Source organism: Neolamprologus brichardi, chromosome 16 (genome assembly GCF_056152115.1).
Source record: "Neolamprologus brichardi isolate AB-2024 chromosome 16, ASM5615211v1, whole genome shotgun sequence".
NCBI classification, from domain to species: Eukaryota; Metazoa; Chordata; class Actinopteri; order Cichliformes; family Cichlidae; genus Neolamprologus; species Neolamprologus brichardi.
In genome coordinates this window covers 23,961,052-23,978,957 of record NC_142119.1, presented here as the reverse complement: position 1 = coordinate 23,978,957, position 17,906 = coordinate 23,961,052, and the positions used below count along the sequence as shown (strand labels likewise).

General features: G+C 40.8%; 1 protein-coding gene across 3 annotated transcripts in view; it reads left to right on the top strand.

The window, feature by feature from the left end:
- Positions 1–17,906, top strand: part of osbpl6 (oxysterol binding protein-like 6) — a 46,293-nt gene that overhangs the window by 25,028 nt on the left and 3,359 nt on the right. Inside the window, exons 7-22 of one of the 3 annotated variants that reach the window (XM_087852983.1) lie at positions 2,009–2,153; positions 2,322–2,425; positions 2,821–2,913; positions 4,797–4,965; positions 5,995–6,125; positions 8,224–8,298; positions 8,736–8,867; positions 9,667–9,754; positions 11,112–11,365; positions 11,615–11,752; positions 13,218–13,281; positions 13,495–13,573; positions 14,096–14,240; positions 14,485–14,629; positions 14,733–14,859; positions 15,036–15,158. In XM_087852983.1, coding sequence (XP_087709109.1) covers positions 2,009–2,153; positions 2,322–2,425; positions 2,821–2,913; positions 4,797–4,965; positions 5,995–6,125; positions 8,224–8,298; positions 8,736–8,867; positions 9,667–9,754; positions 11,112–11,365; positions 11,615–11,752; positions 13,218–13,281; positions 13,495–13,573; positions 14,096–14,240; positions 14,485–14,629; positions 14,733–14,859; positions 15,036–15,158 — 2,012 coding nt within the window. Of the gene's footprint in view, positions 1–2,008; positions 2,154–2,321; positions 2,426–2,820; positions 2,914–4,796; positions 4,966–5,994; positions 6,126–8,223; positions 8,332–8,735; positions 8,868–9,666; positions 9,755–11,111; positions 11,366–11,614; positions 11,753–13,217; positions 13,282–13,494; positions 13,574–14,095; positions 14,241–14,484; positions 14,630–14,732; positions 14,860–15,035; positions 15,159–17,906 lie in introns of all 3 variants that reach the window. The other 2 variants (XM_087852982.1, XM_087852984.1) reach the window with 2 other exon arrangements.

Here is a 17,906-nt window from a genome sequence, read left to right as displayed (position 1 = left end):
CAAAGTGAAAGCAAAAAACAAGCGCAAATTCTGGCTCACCGATGCCAATTACATAATTACCCAGATACATTTCCGAAAGAATGCAAAAGCATAAACATATCTTTTTCCTTCCTATTGCCGGGCTCACACTGTGCGATTTTTGGCCCATTTTGAGCCGATTTTTGAGTCGTGCGACCGTTTTGGCGATCGGCCCGATTTTGGCCTTCATCGTGCGTCGTGCATTGTGTAGTATACGTGGGGTAACGAGAAGCGATTAACACCTCACGACCAGCTCCCGATCATCAATCGCTTGGTCGTGAGGATTTCAAACATGTTTGAAATCCTCACGACCGTCGTGAGGGTGTAGTTTCTCACACTGCGCACGCGCAAACACAAATGTCAGCGAAAAAGACGGCGCAGCACGGCAGTGCAGCGTGTGATCTGGACACAAGCGATGGAGGCATTTGTAGAACTTTGGAAAGCTCATCCGAGCCTTTTCGATGTGGCCTCACAAAATTATCACGACCACAACAACCGTGAAAATAGTTGGATGGTCATTGCTGCTCAATCACAGCTGCCTGATCAATGTTTTTCATTAGCATTTTAGCAAAGTTGATGGCGGTGGTGCGTGTCTGTGTGAGTGAAAGACAGAGAGGGAGAGCGAGCGACAGAATTTCTGTTATAACCTTCATTTTATGGAGGCACAGTGTGAGCACTCGGGTCGCATCAGAGCATCGGGCCGTATAGTGTGAGACTCTGCATCGTGACCTACGAACTTCTAACCCCTGCGAGTCAATCGTGCAGTTTGAGCAGGAGTTGAATCGCGCGACTGACAAAATCGCACAGTGTGAGCCCGGTATAAGATAGCCCGACGGGCAGGGCAGAGATAGATTTTGGTAGCCCGACTGGAGAAATCGCTAGCCCCGGGACGTCGGGCTAGTGATTTTGCGAGCCCTGATTCGCAGTAATGACAGACATAATGCTCACACATGTCCGTGTCTTTGTCCATTGCTGTTGTCGTCAACCACACCTGACAAGTCAGCAGTTTTATTTATGGATGCCATTGTTGTGCGAAGTGGGACCTGAAAACTTGCTTCGCCTCACCCAGAAGTTTCCCCTGAATAATAGCTAAATAATATCTGCCTAATGTAGTAGAGTTGATGAGACAGGTAACTGAATCTTGCCCATTAAGACAAGAAGGCTTGTTTTCCTTGGCTGTTTCCAGTTAGGCGTTAGCCTCGGTCCCTGCAGGTGTGCTTGAAGTGTGTGTAGATACGAAGATTCATTCACTGCAGCTTCTCCTGGGAGTGATGCTCCATGCCACACGGAGGCCATTAGAGGTGATCAGTAGGATTTGGATTTCGAGCATCTGGCTGCAGCCTGATGAGCTCTCCCAGAAGAACAGCTTAAATGAGAGACTCTGGTCCTAGAGTCAAAATTAACTACTGCTTCAAAGACTCGGAAGGAAGATAGGCAAGGTGCTGTGCAAATAAGAAGCGTGCAGTTTCTGTTCATAACAGCATTTTTTTTTCTCCATGTGAGCTCATTCATATTAGCTGTGAGCTGCTGACAGCGTGCAGTCCTTTACTTTTGGCTGCTGAACAGATTCACCGCAGCTGTCACACACAGGTTGCGTAACCCTAACCCAGCATCACTGAAAGAGGCAAATCTAGACCAAAACCTTCAACTATGTACAAGCAAGACCTTGACCTTGACCTTCACTGTCAAAAATAATTGTATATATTGTAACAATCGTCCGATTTGATTTGATTTCAGTGATGCACCAAAGGAAAAAAAATCTGATTGATGTAATTATATTGGTTCTCATTTCTTCCTCTTTTGTCTGTTGCAGACAAAATTACATTGATCAGAAGAACATTTCATACATTAGCTGGAGCCCTAATCCACAGTATCCTTTCTTTAATGACATAAGTGCTTCTTGTATAGCTATAGGTATCATCAGTGCCTGATTGACCACTACAGTAGTTTCCGAAATGATATCTTAGGCTCTGTTATTGTGTCACCACAGCAGACCAAACCGAGCAGCTTGCCATGGCAGCCAGCAGCCCCCAGTAACAGCAGCACCAGCAGCCTGCCTGCATCCTACAGTAACGGACAGAGTAAGGTGGTGGCATGGCTGCAGGAGTCAGAGGAAATGGACAAGTGTGCAGAGGGTAAATGCACACTTTCCCTACGCTTCTAATAAATCAGATTTCACAAAAGGAGTGGATTAAATCAAGCCTTTGGCACGGCAATAAATCCGCGAGAGATGATTTGGTGACCATTTTGTGACACATAACGCTGAATGAGATCGTGACCGCGCGTGTAAATTTTATTTTCAGAACTCGCACGCTGCCAGTCCAACCTGACTGAGCTGAGCCGGTTATTGCAGAGTCTGGAGATTCTACAAAGGACACAGTCAGCGCCCAACTTCACAGATATGCAGGTAAAATAAACACACACACATACAGCAGAGAGCAAGGGGAAGCAATTTAGTGCAATCCTGCATTGTAAACTCAGGCTAGCTGAGGCAGTGACGATGGTGCGACCTCTGCAGTCACCTTCATTACCAGCGATACTCACAGGACACCTGCTGCTTTTCTGACTGATCAGTATCTGTTAATTTATTGTGTTTGTTTTATATCGTGAGGTTTTTGTTTGGTTATTTTTGGCTGAAATGCATTTTTAATACCACACATTCCTTTTTTTTGCATGTAACCCATTCGTGTCATTTCACTGATCTATGTCTGTGGTAACTTTCTGGTTTTTTGGTTTGTTTTTTGTGATGTGTTTGTCTTATTAACCACATTTTTCATGCTCTGATCCACGTGTGCCCAAAAGACCAATTGCGTTGAGTTATCAAAGAAAGAAAAGCGCTTGAACAGAAGATGGAGAACAAAAAGTGTCGGCAAAGATGCAAAATTCCAGCTTCAGGTACCTGTCTTCAGACGTCTACACAAACACACCCATACACAGATGCATATGTCACTGTGAGAAAATCTCTAAGTCTCTAAGCAAAACATTATTCAAGTTTTTACTTATAACACAATAAGTGTAAATTGTGGGGTAACTGAGAGGTCAGACTTATGACACAGAAGCCAACAATTTTGTTTCTGCCTCTTCTATTGTTGCTCGTTTTTCTCTTTTTTGTTCTTTAGTCTGCAGCTCCACTTGTTATTGTCGTGCGGCTCGGCCTGATTTTGCTAATATATCTTAATTTTGCACGATATATCAGTTTGTGCAAAACTAAATGTGTGTCCATGTAACTTTATGCACTTTGTTAAACCAGTCTTAAACTTTTATTAATCCCATTAGTAGTAAAATGTCAATACTGCTCATTGAATGCATTTTTTGTTTCACCATGGCTCCACGCTAACAAGCAATTTCAACAGACCCAGAATATTTTCACTCACGCTAACATCTGCAATCAGGCTATGAAGATGGTTATGAACTCGATAAATCATCTTAAGGTTTATGAATCTAGCTGCGAGCATTTTCACATGGCCACAAACATGAACAGTGATACTGCTGATTTTACAAAGGAAGATAAAACTGTGATACTGAAAAATACGAAGACATTAAAGACGTAATACAGAGTGAAAGTACAACAGCCTCTGCAGGCAAACCAGTGGTATGTGTGTGGTATAAGTGCTTTGGTGAGTAAGACTGGAAAAGATCTATTATATTAATAAAGTTTAGCCTGTTTGAAGCCAAGAAGGAAAGCGCTGACAGTGTAAGTTAACAACACTATCAGTGCTGTGTCATTAAGGCGGGGGAGAATCTGATGAATTACAATTGTTATTCCATGAAATGTTATGTGAGGCAAAGTGTATGTGAGATAGTCTTAATTTTTAGCCCGGGTGATGAGAAAATGCATAAACAGAATTCAAATGTAGGCCTAACTCTGTGTGTAAATTTGAGATAAGGTCAGAAAATACAATCGGTGTTCTCTTTTAGGATCATAGGCTATATTAATGCTTATAGAAAAACGAAATTGCTGTACGCAGCAAAGTGACATCTTCCGGTAAAGATAAAGATATGCAGAGGTCAGAAAGCACTTCCAGGAATGCTGGCCCATTTTTCTGAGATTTCACTGGTCTGTGGGAGGTGATTTCATACTTGTTGATCTGTTATCTAGAGCGTTACATTCCCCAGCATGGCCTATCCTGGTAAGATGTTGTTACCAGGGAAACCTGGGCTCTTAGACACCTATAGATTTCATAAATAAAAGATTGTTACTCTGAGAGAAGACTATGGAAGCATTTCCTTCAGTGTCGTTTTTAGGAAAGTAATTTTAAAAAGAATCCTCATTGTGGCATGTTGGCATCTCGTGTCAAACCAGGGACCAAATTCTCAACACAAACGTCCACATGCTAACAGAGGCGAGGATGTGACACAAACTCTGTGCATGAACAGAATGAGACAAACCAGGAAAGTAACACACTAACTAAGCGTCGTGGTGAAAAACACAGTTTACCTGTAGGTTTGTTTAGCCATTTAAAAGAACTCTGCGTCGGTGTTAACAATAACTTCATTAACTTTTATTATCTGGTGATATGCTAATTAGCTACGTGCTCTTATGCTGTTTAGCCATTTTTAGCTGCTAATGCCTGGTTAAAGCTCTTGTCAGAGGTCCAGGGCTTAAAGGCCCTTCAGATAAAGAGTGAACTAGAAATTTATCAGAATAATGTTTGGTCTTGTCAGATTTAGTTCTGTGGTTCTTAGAGATTGTTTTGACTGCAAGACACAAAAAGAAGAGCACTGTTGTGCCACACGGGTGACTGACAGTCAGCCTCTGTGATTGTCTCTCTCTCCAGGTTCCTCTGTCTGCCAGTATGTCCCCTGTCCGCCTCCACTCATCCAACCCTAACCTGTGTGCTGAGCTGGTGGACTTTCAGCCCCCGGTCTCCCGCTTGACAGACAGTGTAGAGTGTGCCAGCGACTACATTAAACTTCAAGAGGAGTTCTGCATTATTGCCCAGAAAGGTACGAATGTAGCATGTAGGACAAGGTGGACTTTATTCTCATACTGTAGCTGCTGATCATCATTAAATGATCTTCGTGTTTGTGGCTGTAATGTGACAAAATGTGGAACAGTTCAAGGGGGCCGAATACTTTTGCAAGCCACTGTATATGAAGAGAGAGAGACAGACAACGAGGACAGTACTGCACAAGCAAATAAAGCCAAGAAATGTGGTTTATAGCAAGTAAAGGGCTAAGGAAAAGAGACCGGTCTTTATACTGGTTTTAAATTCCTTGCAGGAGAAGGGAAATCTAATTGTTAATGACAAACTGTTCCGTAGTTTAGGGCCAGCAACCGAAAAATGCACAATCATGGTTTTAAAGTCGGTGTGTGGGATGGACAGCAGCGCTAGCTCAGCAGATCTGAAAGATATGAAGGGCAAAGTAAGGGGGCAGCACTTTAGTAAAATGATCTGGTTCCAGTCCATGAAGTGGCTTAGAAACCAGTAAACCAGCACATGGTGGATGTTATGTCTCATTCTTGGTACCACTGTGTGACTGATTTTTACACAGAGAGAACAGCTTTAGCCGAGATGAGACAAATAAAAGTCACTTTTTGGCACGTGGGGTTTTAATTTTAATCTAGCAAATCTGGGAAATTAATGAACACTCTGATGTCTAAGTTTTCACAGCTGGTGACCTTAAACTTGCCTCTAACTTTTATTTTTATATAATTGCTATCGCAAGAAAATAATAATTCTGACTCACATTTTTCATCATTCATCCATCATTTAGTGTCAGATGTAGTAACTGTACAATGAAACCAAATGTGTGCCTGTGATAAATAATTTCTTTTGTTTGTGTGGATGCTTGTCAAAACGCTCAAAAACTCTTTAATATATCAAATGTGAACAGTGTTATAGAAAATAATCACACAGTGTTTTCAGAGATGAGATTTTCATTGGCAAATAGCGACAGAGGAGCTGGCGATGCCTTTGAACCGGTGCGCGGGTTTCTAAGTTACTGCTTTTCTTTGATCCTGTCTCTCTGCAGTCCACTCGCTGCTGAAGTCGGCCTTCAACACTGTGGCCATAGAGAAGGAAAAGATCAAACAGATTCTGTCTGATCAGGAGCAGCCAGACCAGTCGTCCCAGATCAACTCTCTCAGGAAGTCTCTGTCACAGGTAATGAGCTCCCTTCAGTAGGAATCAGAGTAACCCATGATACGATCCCAGAGACATGCAAGGAGGAGATATGGCACAGAAAGGACGCTGAATCGAAATCAATGAGATAATTCTGTAACACGTAGAAGTCAGTGATCTGCTTTACAACAGCTGAGTAAAATATGAGCCAGTCATCGTTTTGCACAGCAGCTCTATGAAGCAGCAAACACGTATTCTCATTATTAGTGTTAAAGATGAGGCCAGTATAAAAAAACATCTCAGTTACAAATTCAGTGTTACAGCTTTCTCACCAAAAGCCTAGAGACAATAATAAAATGGCTCCTGTGGCAAGATTTTCTTTAAACCAGATGCTGATGTTAATCTAACAATATGATCGTGATGCTGTTATGGAAGAACAGTTCTGTTATTATTAATATGTTGCACAATGTCTGTGTAACCAGATATGAAAAAATACAGCTAAAAGGCAAAATGCAGGATTAATCTAGTGTTTGCTGCACTGCAGTGACAGTGTCTATAAGTACTATCATCATTATGTAGTTTTAATAATGTGTTATTAAAGCTCCCTCTAGTTTGGTCTCACCTGCTTTCGTCCATCTTGACAGAGTTTTTCTCTACGGCGACTTAGCTTTACACGATTAGCGCCACTGTGAGAAGTCAGGAAGTCATAAATCTGGCAGCTGAAACTGGCTGGAGACCATTTAGAGCACCTGCATGTTTTAATGAAAGCCTCAGTATTTGCCACCAGTCTATCTACAACGTATCACCAGAGGAAGCTGGAGGACATGTTGCCGATATAATCTTTGGTGGTGATGTCTCTCTTCTCCTTCTATTTAGTCTTAGCCAAACTTATATTTTGAACTGTTTTCGTGCTACAAATGCAAACTGTGACGCTGTATCAACATCACAGTTAAAAAGAAAAAATATGTGTGGAGATGAGAGCCCAGGCAAGTGAGCCGTGAAAGTCCAATCATCTTTTCCCACATTAATTGGTGAGCGGGAGAAATGTGCAGTGCAGTTCATTAACTCTTCTCCTCGGGGCTGTCTTTCTACCACCGCGATTTAATTGGACTGTTCCTCTGCTAACAGTTGACATCATTTCAGTGAAATGTTTCACTCGCTGCTTTATCTCCGTTTTGTTCCTAATTGGATTCTCGTGTGACACGCTTGTCGCAGGATGGAGGTCAGGTTTGGTGGCAGAGCTCTGTGGGAGGTTGATAATCAGGAGTTGTGGTTGCTATAGTTACAGCTGCTTATGTCAGCTACTGTAATCCCCGCAGGATATAAGTGAGTGTTATTGCCATCTTATTTTTATGTATTTAATATTTCCTTTGGCATACAGTAGGTACGTTTATACCTAAACCTACATTTTCTATTTCTTTTTTTTAAGTTTTGATCAAACATCTGCAGAAAGGAACAGCATTGCATTAACTTAATTACATTTTTGGCCACCTGATGAACGAGAGTCTAATACTTCCTCTCTTTTTGTCTCCACAAGGCTTTGAGGCTATTGTGTGGCTCTTAATCAGTTAAACACTTCGCTCTGTCCACCAGCTAGTCGCTGTGACTCCTCTCCTCTTCTGCTGCTTCACAGTGGATTTATCACAACTATAAACTGCCCTCTTCAGTTGTAAAAATCTCTAAATATAGTCATGAGAACAAGTAAGAGAACAAGACAAACTGACAACATTTGGACCTCAGGAGTTAATACTGGCCTGCCCTTCATGTATGAGTATGTGAATAATGAATTAAAGCTGTGGTGAGTGAACCATCACTGGACACTGGTCATGACCGTAAAGTAAACAAAACACACTACCTGGCCACTTTGGTGCAGCTTAACTTAACACAAATCTAACCAACCACCATGGCAGTAGACGTCATTGGGATTACCTGCTGAAGTTCAAACTCGAATAGGGAAGAAAGATGATTTTGTGACTATGAACATAGCATGGTTGTTGGAATTTTCAGAAACTGACAATCTACTGGGATTTTTTTTTTACAGAAAAAGCAGGATGCAAATAATTTTATTTGTTTATTTGTTATTTAATTTTATAAGTTTCGTGTGAGATTTGAATGACAGAAATCCTTTTTTATTCTTCAGGCCCTGTCGCAAAATGCAGAACTTCGAACTCGACTCAACCGCATCCACTCTGAATCTGTCCTGACTGAGCAAGTTGTGAGTGTGAACATCATCTCCACACCTGATGAGGTAGCTCACTGTCTATCACTGACAAATCTCATTGCTTACCCTGATATTGATAAAGCTACAGCTTCGGAGGCTCGCCAGGTAGTCGATGTATTTGCTTCCTGCATTTGTCAGTTGGATTATTGATTCTCGTTCCTATAGACTGATGGCCTTTCCAGTACAGCCTGGCAGGTGAGCTTCAGGAATCATTATTCTATGCAGGACCTGACATCAAGGTTAATGGAAAAACTGACTAATTAGAAACGGATGGGAGGTTGCCTTTTGGCAAAGAGACACATGCTGCAATATGAGCACTGTGTTGTCTTCTGGTTCTGTTTGTCTTCGTTCAGGTCAGTTTTGGTTCTTCAACCTGTCATCATAGCAAGAAATAGTGAACGTCTCCTGCATTTGCTTGTGTTTGCCTGCAGGCCGGGGAACAGATGGGGATCCCTCTGACTCAGCAGGCCTCTAATGAGAGCCGACTCTCCATGTCAGAATCTGTCTCTGAGTTTTTTGATGCCCAGGAAGTGCTTCTGTCAGCCAGCTCGTCAGAGAACGAGGTACAGCGGGGCGGATGAAGAAGCGGAGTGGATGTGGTGATGGATGTGGATTTAGTGAGGTTAAACTATACTTCTGCTGTAAAGCCAGTGAAAAACATCAGCGTGATGCCTGTGTGTGTGTGGAGACAGATTTAGTCAGTAATTAATGCAAAAGTCACGAAGAGCAGAGATGGAGTGTAAAAGAAACGTAAACACAGGAGGGCTCCTTCGCATCTGCCTGAGGCCTAATCCCCGAGTCATGCCTAAGAATCAAAATGATCCTCTTCCACTTTATGCTTTGTTAAAAAGCATCAAGTGGAAGAGGATGTTCGGTCCATCACTCAAATCAACCATTTCTGCCTCCTTCCCTTTTTAACGGCTGTGAACATTCTGCTCCAAATATACTGCGTATGGTCCCTGAAGACCCATCAAGCATTGTAACTCCCCAGGCATGCATTGAGCTATGCTGAAGGATTACTGAGCGTGGAAATTCATCATCCCCCTGGCCTGTAGCTCTAACGGCAAGCCTTTTCTCTCTTTTTTTTGTCACATAAACTGGAAAAGCAGCTTTCACCCAAAGTGGCTACAATATGGCCCTTTCAAATGTGACCTTATTTTGTTTGCTATATATAAAGTATGAATACTGCAGTGTCTTGACTCATGATTACTGCAGTGGGACAGATAGGCGGCATGCTGCTGCAGTTTGTTAGCCAATGGCAAACTGCAGTGCATGCGTGCGTGTGAGTGTGAGGCTGTTCTGATCCGTTCGTGTTGTACTACTGCACTGCCTCACTCCCCTGTGTACCTGTTCCTCTCACAGGGTTCAGACGATGAGTCATATGTCAGTGATGTGAGCGATAACATTTCCGAGGACAACGCCAGCGTGACTGATAACGTCTCCAGACAAAGTAGGTCCAATTCTGCGCTGTCACGAGCAACCGTTGTTTGTACCAGAACAAAAGGACATGAGAAATGAATAAAGCAGGGGGAGATCCCACTCAGTCCGTCAGCCGTGCTGCTTCTACAATAACGTCACATTCCCACACAAAGACACACACACACATTCATTTATCAGTGCTGCAAAGGCAGTTGACTTTGCTATGTTGCTAAGGGCAACAGAAAGGGGGAAAAAACTACTCAGGCTCCCTCTAGTCTGAAAGTTTTGGAAATGAGCTAGAATTGGTGTTATTTTCTCATGGTGAGTAGTATCTTCCAGTAAAGCGTCCACTGTCACTGGCATTTCAGGATTAGCAAAGGTAGATGTCACAGTGGAGATTTATTTATAGTCTACGTTATCTAGGTCACAGAGGAGAGTGACATCATCTGCAGGGTTACAAATTGAGTGTAAGAGCTTATGACACTACCTGAACACACTGTATCAGCACATATATATATGTAAATCTAGGAAGGAATCCAATTATGTGACCACTACTCTTTTAAACTTCTTTAAAATCAACAAACATACATACAGATATTTCTTTATTCATTACAGGGAAAAACTATTGCTTAAAAGCTAAATTAAAGATGACCTATTGTGCTAATTTATGACCCCATATTTTTAATATAACACAACTACTTTGCATGATTCACAGCGAAGAGTAAACCTTGTTAACCTTACGCTGGGTCAAGTTCACAAGTATCTATATCAAACCGTTTTAGTCAACTTTCTTCTGATTGGTTGCCCCTCATAAATCGGTGGTTTTTAGCAGGCAGGTGGGTTTGTGTTCTCGCAGCCAGAGCTATGTGCCTGAGACGATCGCGGCTTTGACATTGCCCGGATCCAAAAGAGGAAAAAACAGCTTGAAACCAAATGTTTATAAGAATCTTAACCCTGAGCTTTTGGCTCACAAGGATTACTTGTACATTCACTGACATCATTGTTTCAGACTTTGTGTAATATGACCGTCTATCACTGTAACAGCACAACTACTGGTGAAGTACAAGAGTCGTTTCAGTGTATTTGATGTTGCAGCTAAACCTGCACTAATACCATGCCATGTCCTCACTACTTAAATTACAAAGTTGGCATATATTAAACAAACTAAGAAAAAATAAGAAAAAGTTTTTTCTTAGAATATAAAAAAAAAAAACCCATCCTGCTGCATTTTACACAAAGACTTGCAACACGACCAAAAAATGCTTCTTTTTTTAAATTCTTTGTTATAATTATACTTAATTAGGCGTTTCTAGGACTAGCATAGCCTGTTGCACCAGATGGATGTTGTAATAATGATTCCTTCTTTTCATTATTTATCTTTTTTTCAGTGGCCAACGGAGACTTTGCTGGCAGCGCCTTTCGTAATGGACGGCGCAGCTGCTTGTCGGCACCCTGTCCTGACACCAGCAACATCAACCTCTGGAACATCTTGCGAAACAACATCGGCAAAGACCTGTCCAAAGTGTCCATGCCCGTGGAGCTCAACGAGCCCCTCAATACCCTGCAGCGCATGTGTGAAGAGCTGGAGTACAGCGAGCTGCTGGATAAGGCTGCTGAGACCGAGGATCCCTTTGAGCGCATGGTAAAGAAGTCGCCGGAGCTTATGAAATGAACTGTTAATCAGTTTCCAGTGTGGTGATTCATTAATTCATTAATGTGTGATGTCACACTGCAAGCCACAAGCTAACATATATGCCCGTGATGTGCTGCCTCCTGTCCTTTGAATAACATTTGAATGACAGATTCTGTTGTTTAGCTTATTCGTGACAAAGCCTGTAATGAGGAGCCTGTAAATCCACTCTGTGTTTATGCTCTTATGACTCTCGTTCAGGTTCTCGTCGCTGCTTTTGCTGTCTCAGGCTACTCATCCACTTACTACAGAGCAGGTAGCAAGCCATTCAACCCGCTACTCGGAGAGACTTACGAATGTATTCGGGAAGACAAGGGCTTCTGTTTTTTCTCTGAGCAGGTAAGCACCTGCTCACACAGTTCAAAATGAGTCAATTTTAAGCAATAAGAAGGAATTTATAGAGTAGCTCATTTTTTCCTGAGGAGGTCTCATTATGTTGGAGAGGTCTAAAAAGCTCGGTGGAGCTTTCCTTGGAGTGCTTCGGTTTAACCGCAAGGTCTGTGCCTTTGTTCTTGTGTGTGGCCGCCTCAAGGACTCGGTTTTATCTAATTTGCAAGAAAGCCCAGTGCTTCACTGTGCTCTTATCTGGAAGAAGACGAAACATAGAAGGAGATATTAAAAAACGAAATCAGGTTGAGTTTCTATACTTGCTGTTACATGTTTGCTCCAGAGGTTAGATTAGCTGAAAACTGAAGCAGTGTTGCAAAGTGCTTCTAAGAAACACAGAATAAAAGAAATGGAAGGAAATTATTTTAAAGAATGTTTATATATATGAATTAAAATAAGACTCAAGTGCAACATCAAAATGGCTTGTGATAAATATGAGGCAAGCTGGACTCCAGGAAGCTGCTCTCCAAACAGCGACCGCCTTTTATCTTTAAGCGTGCGATGGGAACAGTAAACAGTTTTTGCCCAAGGATCTGAGGCTGTGCACTGGTTGGCATACAGGAACAGCAGTTTCAGTATATATTCTGGAGCCAGGACACGAAGGGCTTTAACAGTGATAGGTAAAATCTTAAAATCAGTTCTAAAAGAAATGGGCATCCAGTGTAGTCATTAAGACTGGTGCAATATAACCAGTTTTCTTGCTTCTTATAAGAAGGCTTCTTGATACCGATTACAATCCATTACAATAATCAAACTGAAATTAAGCATAAATCATAATTCTGTTGTTGACTGAACTACTTTAATAACGACGGAAAATCAGTAGGTTACACTTCAGTTCAATGTATTTCAACACTGGGACAGCTGGGAGTTTATCCCAGCTGTCAGAGGTGTGAGACTGAGCAGGTTGCCCGTCCAACACAGGACTAACACAACTGTAGCATTTCTGCGTGTGCCTGCATGGGTTCTGTCCAGATAGTCTGGCCTCTTTCCCACAGTCCAAACACATGTGCGTCTGGGCTCTCAAACATTACACTGGAAGATCTTTCCTCAAAGTCTCAGAGTTAATTCTGTAAATACAAGGGTTCATCACCAACCTGACACAGAAAGATATAAGCTGTTGGGCTTCCTGCAAGATCAGGGAGTTTCATGCTTAGTCTTTTGATTTCCCTGGGGAAAATATTCCCAGACACCAGGCGTAAGTAATTCCAGTGTCTAGCAGGAGAGTGCAAGTTCAGCATTCAGAATAAATTTACAGTGAAAAAAAATCACAATTTCTGTGAACCAAAACTGTCAAACGAATATTATAGACAAAATTAAAATCGTCACAATAAATGTGTTATTAAGAGTAGAGGCTGTATATGATGTGCTATCTAAACGACAGCTGCCAGACTCTTTTTTATTTGATCTTTTCTCGAAGGTGAGCCACCACCCTCCCGTCTCCGCCTGCCACTGTGAGTCTAAGAACTTCACCTTCTGGCAAGGTAGGTTACCTGTCTAATTAGTTAGGGATTTTCCTCACAGGAGATATGGCTTAGTGTAGATCAGCCAGCAGGACTCAATTAGCCTTTTTAATAACCAGCGGAAATTGTACAGAGTAAACATAAATGTTATTTGGTATGATTTTAGACAAAATGTTAAAAAAAATCATTTTAAAAATTATTTTAATGGGATATTTTTGGTGTTTTTCTTTCCAGATGTGAGATGGAAAAACAAGTTCTGGGGAAAATCAATGGAAATTTTACCAATCGGGAGTGTAAATCTCATGATACCCAGGTAACCTTCACCCAGATGGTGTGCATGGTAACTGAACTTAAAGGTGCAGAGTTTGGTTGGTTTTAATGCTTCATGTCACTGGGATTATGTTAATCGCCAGGTTTCTGCTTTTAATTGCCTTCATGGAAATATCGAGATTTTAATGATGACTGAGAAATACAGGCTTGTGTTAAATCAACAGAAATAAACAACAACAAAAAACTTTATTAGTTCTGTCAAAGCTGTTAAAAACACCTAAGAGCCCCAGAAAAATCCAGCATTCCCGGAGTTAATCATTTAAGCTCCCCTTGCTTTAAAGCCATATTTCTTTTGATTGGCTTGATTGGATTTGGTCACAAGGATCTACTGTATAGACCAACCCACAAATAATAACTTCTTGGGGTATGATTACAGTGACAACCTCACAGAAGTCGAAAAGCACTGAGGTTACACAAAAAATGAACATAGTTGTATCACCTACTTTAATAATCTAGCCTTTTTACACCTGCAGTACCTGAAGCTGTTTTTATTGTGGCTTTCTAGGTTTGGTGATCAATACGAATGGAATAAAGTTACCACCTGTGTACACAACATCCTCAGTGGACGGCGGTGGATTGAACACTACGGGGAGATTACCATCAGAAACATAAAGAGCAGTGCTTGCCTCTGCAAACTTACCTTTGTCAAGGTGAAAAATAATTGAGATGATTTGGGTAGCTTTTTGCTTCTTTGCTATCTTCTCCTCAACTAGTTGTATGGCAATGGCTGCCTCTTCCTGAATGAGAAGTCTCTTCCTGTTAAAAGGGAGTTCTTCCTCCTCACAATTGCCAGATGTTCATAATGAACCGTTTGGGGTTTCCCTCTAATACTCTAGGCTGGTTTAGTTTTATATATAACTTGAAAAAGCTAACAGTGAAGTTTATGTTTTTTAGGGAAACTACTGGAGTTCAAATGTGAATGAAGTTCAAGGATTTGTGATGGATCAGGAAGGAAAAGTGATCCACAGGCTTTTTGGAAAATGGCACGAGGGTGTTTATTGTGGTGTCCCACCTTCTGCTAAATGCATCTGGAGGCCAGGTAAGAATCAGTTCTCGCTCACTCTCACAGCGGGACTTCACTCAGGACTAGCTGTACAAAGCTTTAAAGCTAAAAGGGGACTTTGTTGGCTTTCCTCCCCCAGGCTCCATGCCCACAGACTATGAGCTTTACTACGGCTTCACCAGGTTTGCCATTGAACTAAATGAGCTTTGTCCTGAGTTAAAAGATGCCTTGCCGCGGACGGACGCCAGATTCAGACCTGATCAAAGGTACAACATCACATCTGCACCTGGCACTACGAGCTGCTAACGCTGCATATTTTTGCAGCAACTGAGGAAAAAAAAGTGTGACTGATTTCTTCCGGTCTGGCTGCAATTTCATTGAAGTCAGTCTGCTGGTAGTAGTTTTTCTCATCATGTTTACAAATTCTCATCCTTTCATTTAGGTATCTGGAAGAAGGTAACTTGGAAATGGCGTCATCAGAAAAGCAGCGTATTGAGGACATGCAGAGGGTCAGGAGGAAGTGGAACGAGGAGAACAACATCAAACACGAGCCACGCTTCTTTAAGTAAGGATGCACAAAGCAGCAGCCAGATGTGCATTATTCACCTTGTAGAATGCATCGCTTTGTTTTTTTATTTCGTTTCATGTTCAGTTTTGTCTTTCATTGGCTTTGATTGGCTCCATTCAGACAGCCTACTACACACATCTCAGTGTTGAAATGAGGAAAATATCTGGACTGATTAAGTACATTAGAATGAAAAAGATCTCATATTTTGGAAGAATACGGGTAAAAAGAGAAGAAGCTGCTATGAGGCTGATTTGATTGGGGAGCTCTTGCTCACCTTGTCTTATTCTCCTGAGGTAGCTGATCAAAACATTAAGCCAGACACATCACATTATTAGGCAGTAATTGCTGACATCAGAAGTGGAGAGAAGCCGTGTTACACAAGATGAGAAAGAGCCGGAGTGTAGATAACCACGTAGTTATGGGCAGTCGACAAATACTTGTCTTTGTCTGTGTTGTGTTGTAATCACATGGCATTGTGTTGCCGTGTGATTACATGTGAGAACATTTTGTAACCAAGTGCAATAGAACAATCAAATGCTGTACAGAAGCATTCATTTGCTTCTCTATTGCAATAATTTGATCAATATTTATTGCTTTTTAAGAGAGGATGTGACTGCGGCTGCGTCAGCATTTTTCCATTTAGTTTTAAGTCCCATTTTTAGGATGTTTAGCAGCTAAATGTTTGCACGGAAAACTCAACATTAACATTATTCACATTCTTTGCAAATAATCAAATGAAGCACAATTTGGTGTCTGTAGGGAGATTTATAGATGAACATGAAAATCTGGGTTAAAATGCATTGTTTTAAAAAATTATGTATGTTTATTATTATGTATTATCATTCTTATTTTAACTGGTATTTTATTATAAAATGGATTGTACAACTACAAAAATGTGAACACGACAACACTTAAATTCAAATTAGTCTGGTCTATAAATCTCTTGGTGAACAGATACACTTCCTCAGAGATTTTTGTCCATATTGATATGATAGTTCCAATTTTACTGCATCCCAAAGGTGCTCTGTTGGAATGAGGTCTGGTGGCTGTGGAGCCCATTTACAGTGAACTCGCTGTCGAGTTCAGAAAACCAGTTTGAGATGATTTGAGCTTTGTGACATGGTGTGTTATCCTGCTGCAAACAACCATCAAAAGATGGGTACACTGTGGTCATAAAGGGATGGACATGATAAGCAACAATACTCAGGTAGGTTGTAGTTTTTACATGATGTTCAGCTGGTTCTAAGGGGGCCCAAAGTTTATCGGGAAAATATCCCCCACAATATTACACCACCAGCCTGAACTACTGATGCAAGGCAGGATAGATCCATGCTTTCATGTGGTTTATGGCAGATTTTGACCCTGCTATCTGAATGTCACAGCAGAAATCGAGACAAATTAGTCTGGCCAGCATTTTCAGTGTTCTAATTGTACAGATGTATACTTTTGGTGAGCTCTTAGCTGATAGCTGTGGTACCTTCTGTGGTCTTCTGCTGCTGTGGTTTTCTGCTGCTTCAAGAAACAATCTGTTGTGCATATAGAGACACCAACAACTATGTTCAAGGGCACCTAAATAATTTCTTCTCTATTCTGATGCTCAGTTTGAATTTCGGCAGGCTATCTTGATCATGTCTACATGCTTAAATGCAGAAGTTGCAACCATCTTCATCTGCCTCCAGTCATTTTGAGTAAAAATTAATGCACATTTACTAATGCTAGATCATTAATTATCTTTGATTACTAGACTTCATGATTATTAGTTTATTACATGTAACTATAAACCATCTTCGATGGTGATATCTCAGTCATTACCATTTAATTCCAAGATTGTAATATATTGAAACGGACTCAAAAACAAAGCAGTATTAGAGTATAAATGTAAGAATGTCGAATTACACAGAAACATGAAAAATGCATATAAATAAGATAATATTACATTATATAATACAATATATAAAATACAATATATAGTTAAAGTTTTTCACTGACTGTAGTAGCCTAAATCATTACTAGAGTCTGTCAGTTTATTTTTCTCACCCATCTCATACACTCCTCTGCAAATTTCTCACCAGTACAGTTTTTCATACAGTATATATTACATAAAGTATTATACTCAGGGATAATTAGCACTTATTATGTGTACACAACATTAAAAATCACATAGTGAGAGAGTAAAGGCCATAAAATATGTTGATGGCACAAAATCAACATAAAGATGATACTTCTTGACAAGACTAAGAAAAACACAAGCAAGAATATTATCATTAGCAGCATGAAGAAGAGAATATAAAGAATTTTAAAAAATAATCTGCATTTCAGGTCTAAGGAAATCAAAGTGGATTTTTCTTCGCGCAGAGTATTCTAAAAAAAAGAAAGAAAAAAAAATTCTGTTTTATTAATATAAACAGGTTGTAAGGATCTGTCTGGGGAATAAAGATAAATATTCTATTGCCTTATCTACTTAATATATATACTCCTGTTAGTCAAATTACCATTCATTGGAAGAAAGGTCTGCAGAAGAGCATCTCTGAATGCACAACACAGCAAATCTTCAGGGAGATGGGCTAGAGCAGCAGAAGACCACACCGTGTGTTGCTCCTGTCATCTAGGAACAGGAAACTGAGGCAAAAATTTAAACAGGATCACCAACTGGACAACAGAAGATTTGAGAAACTTGCTTTGACATTTGAATGGTAGGGTCAAAACTTGAACATGAGCAATACAAAAACATGGATCCCTCCTCTT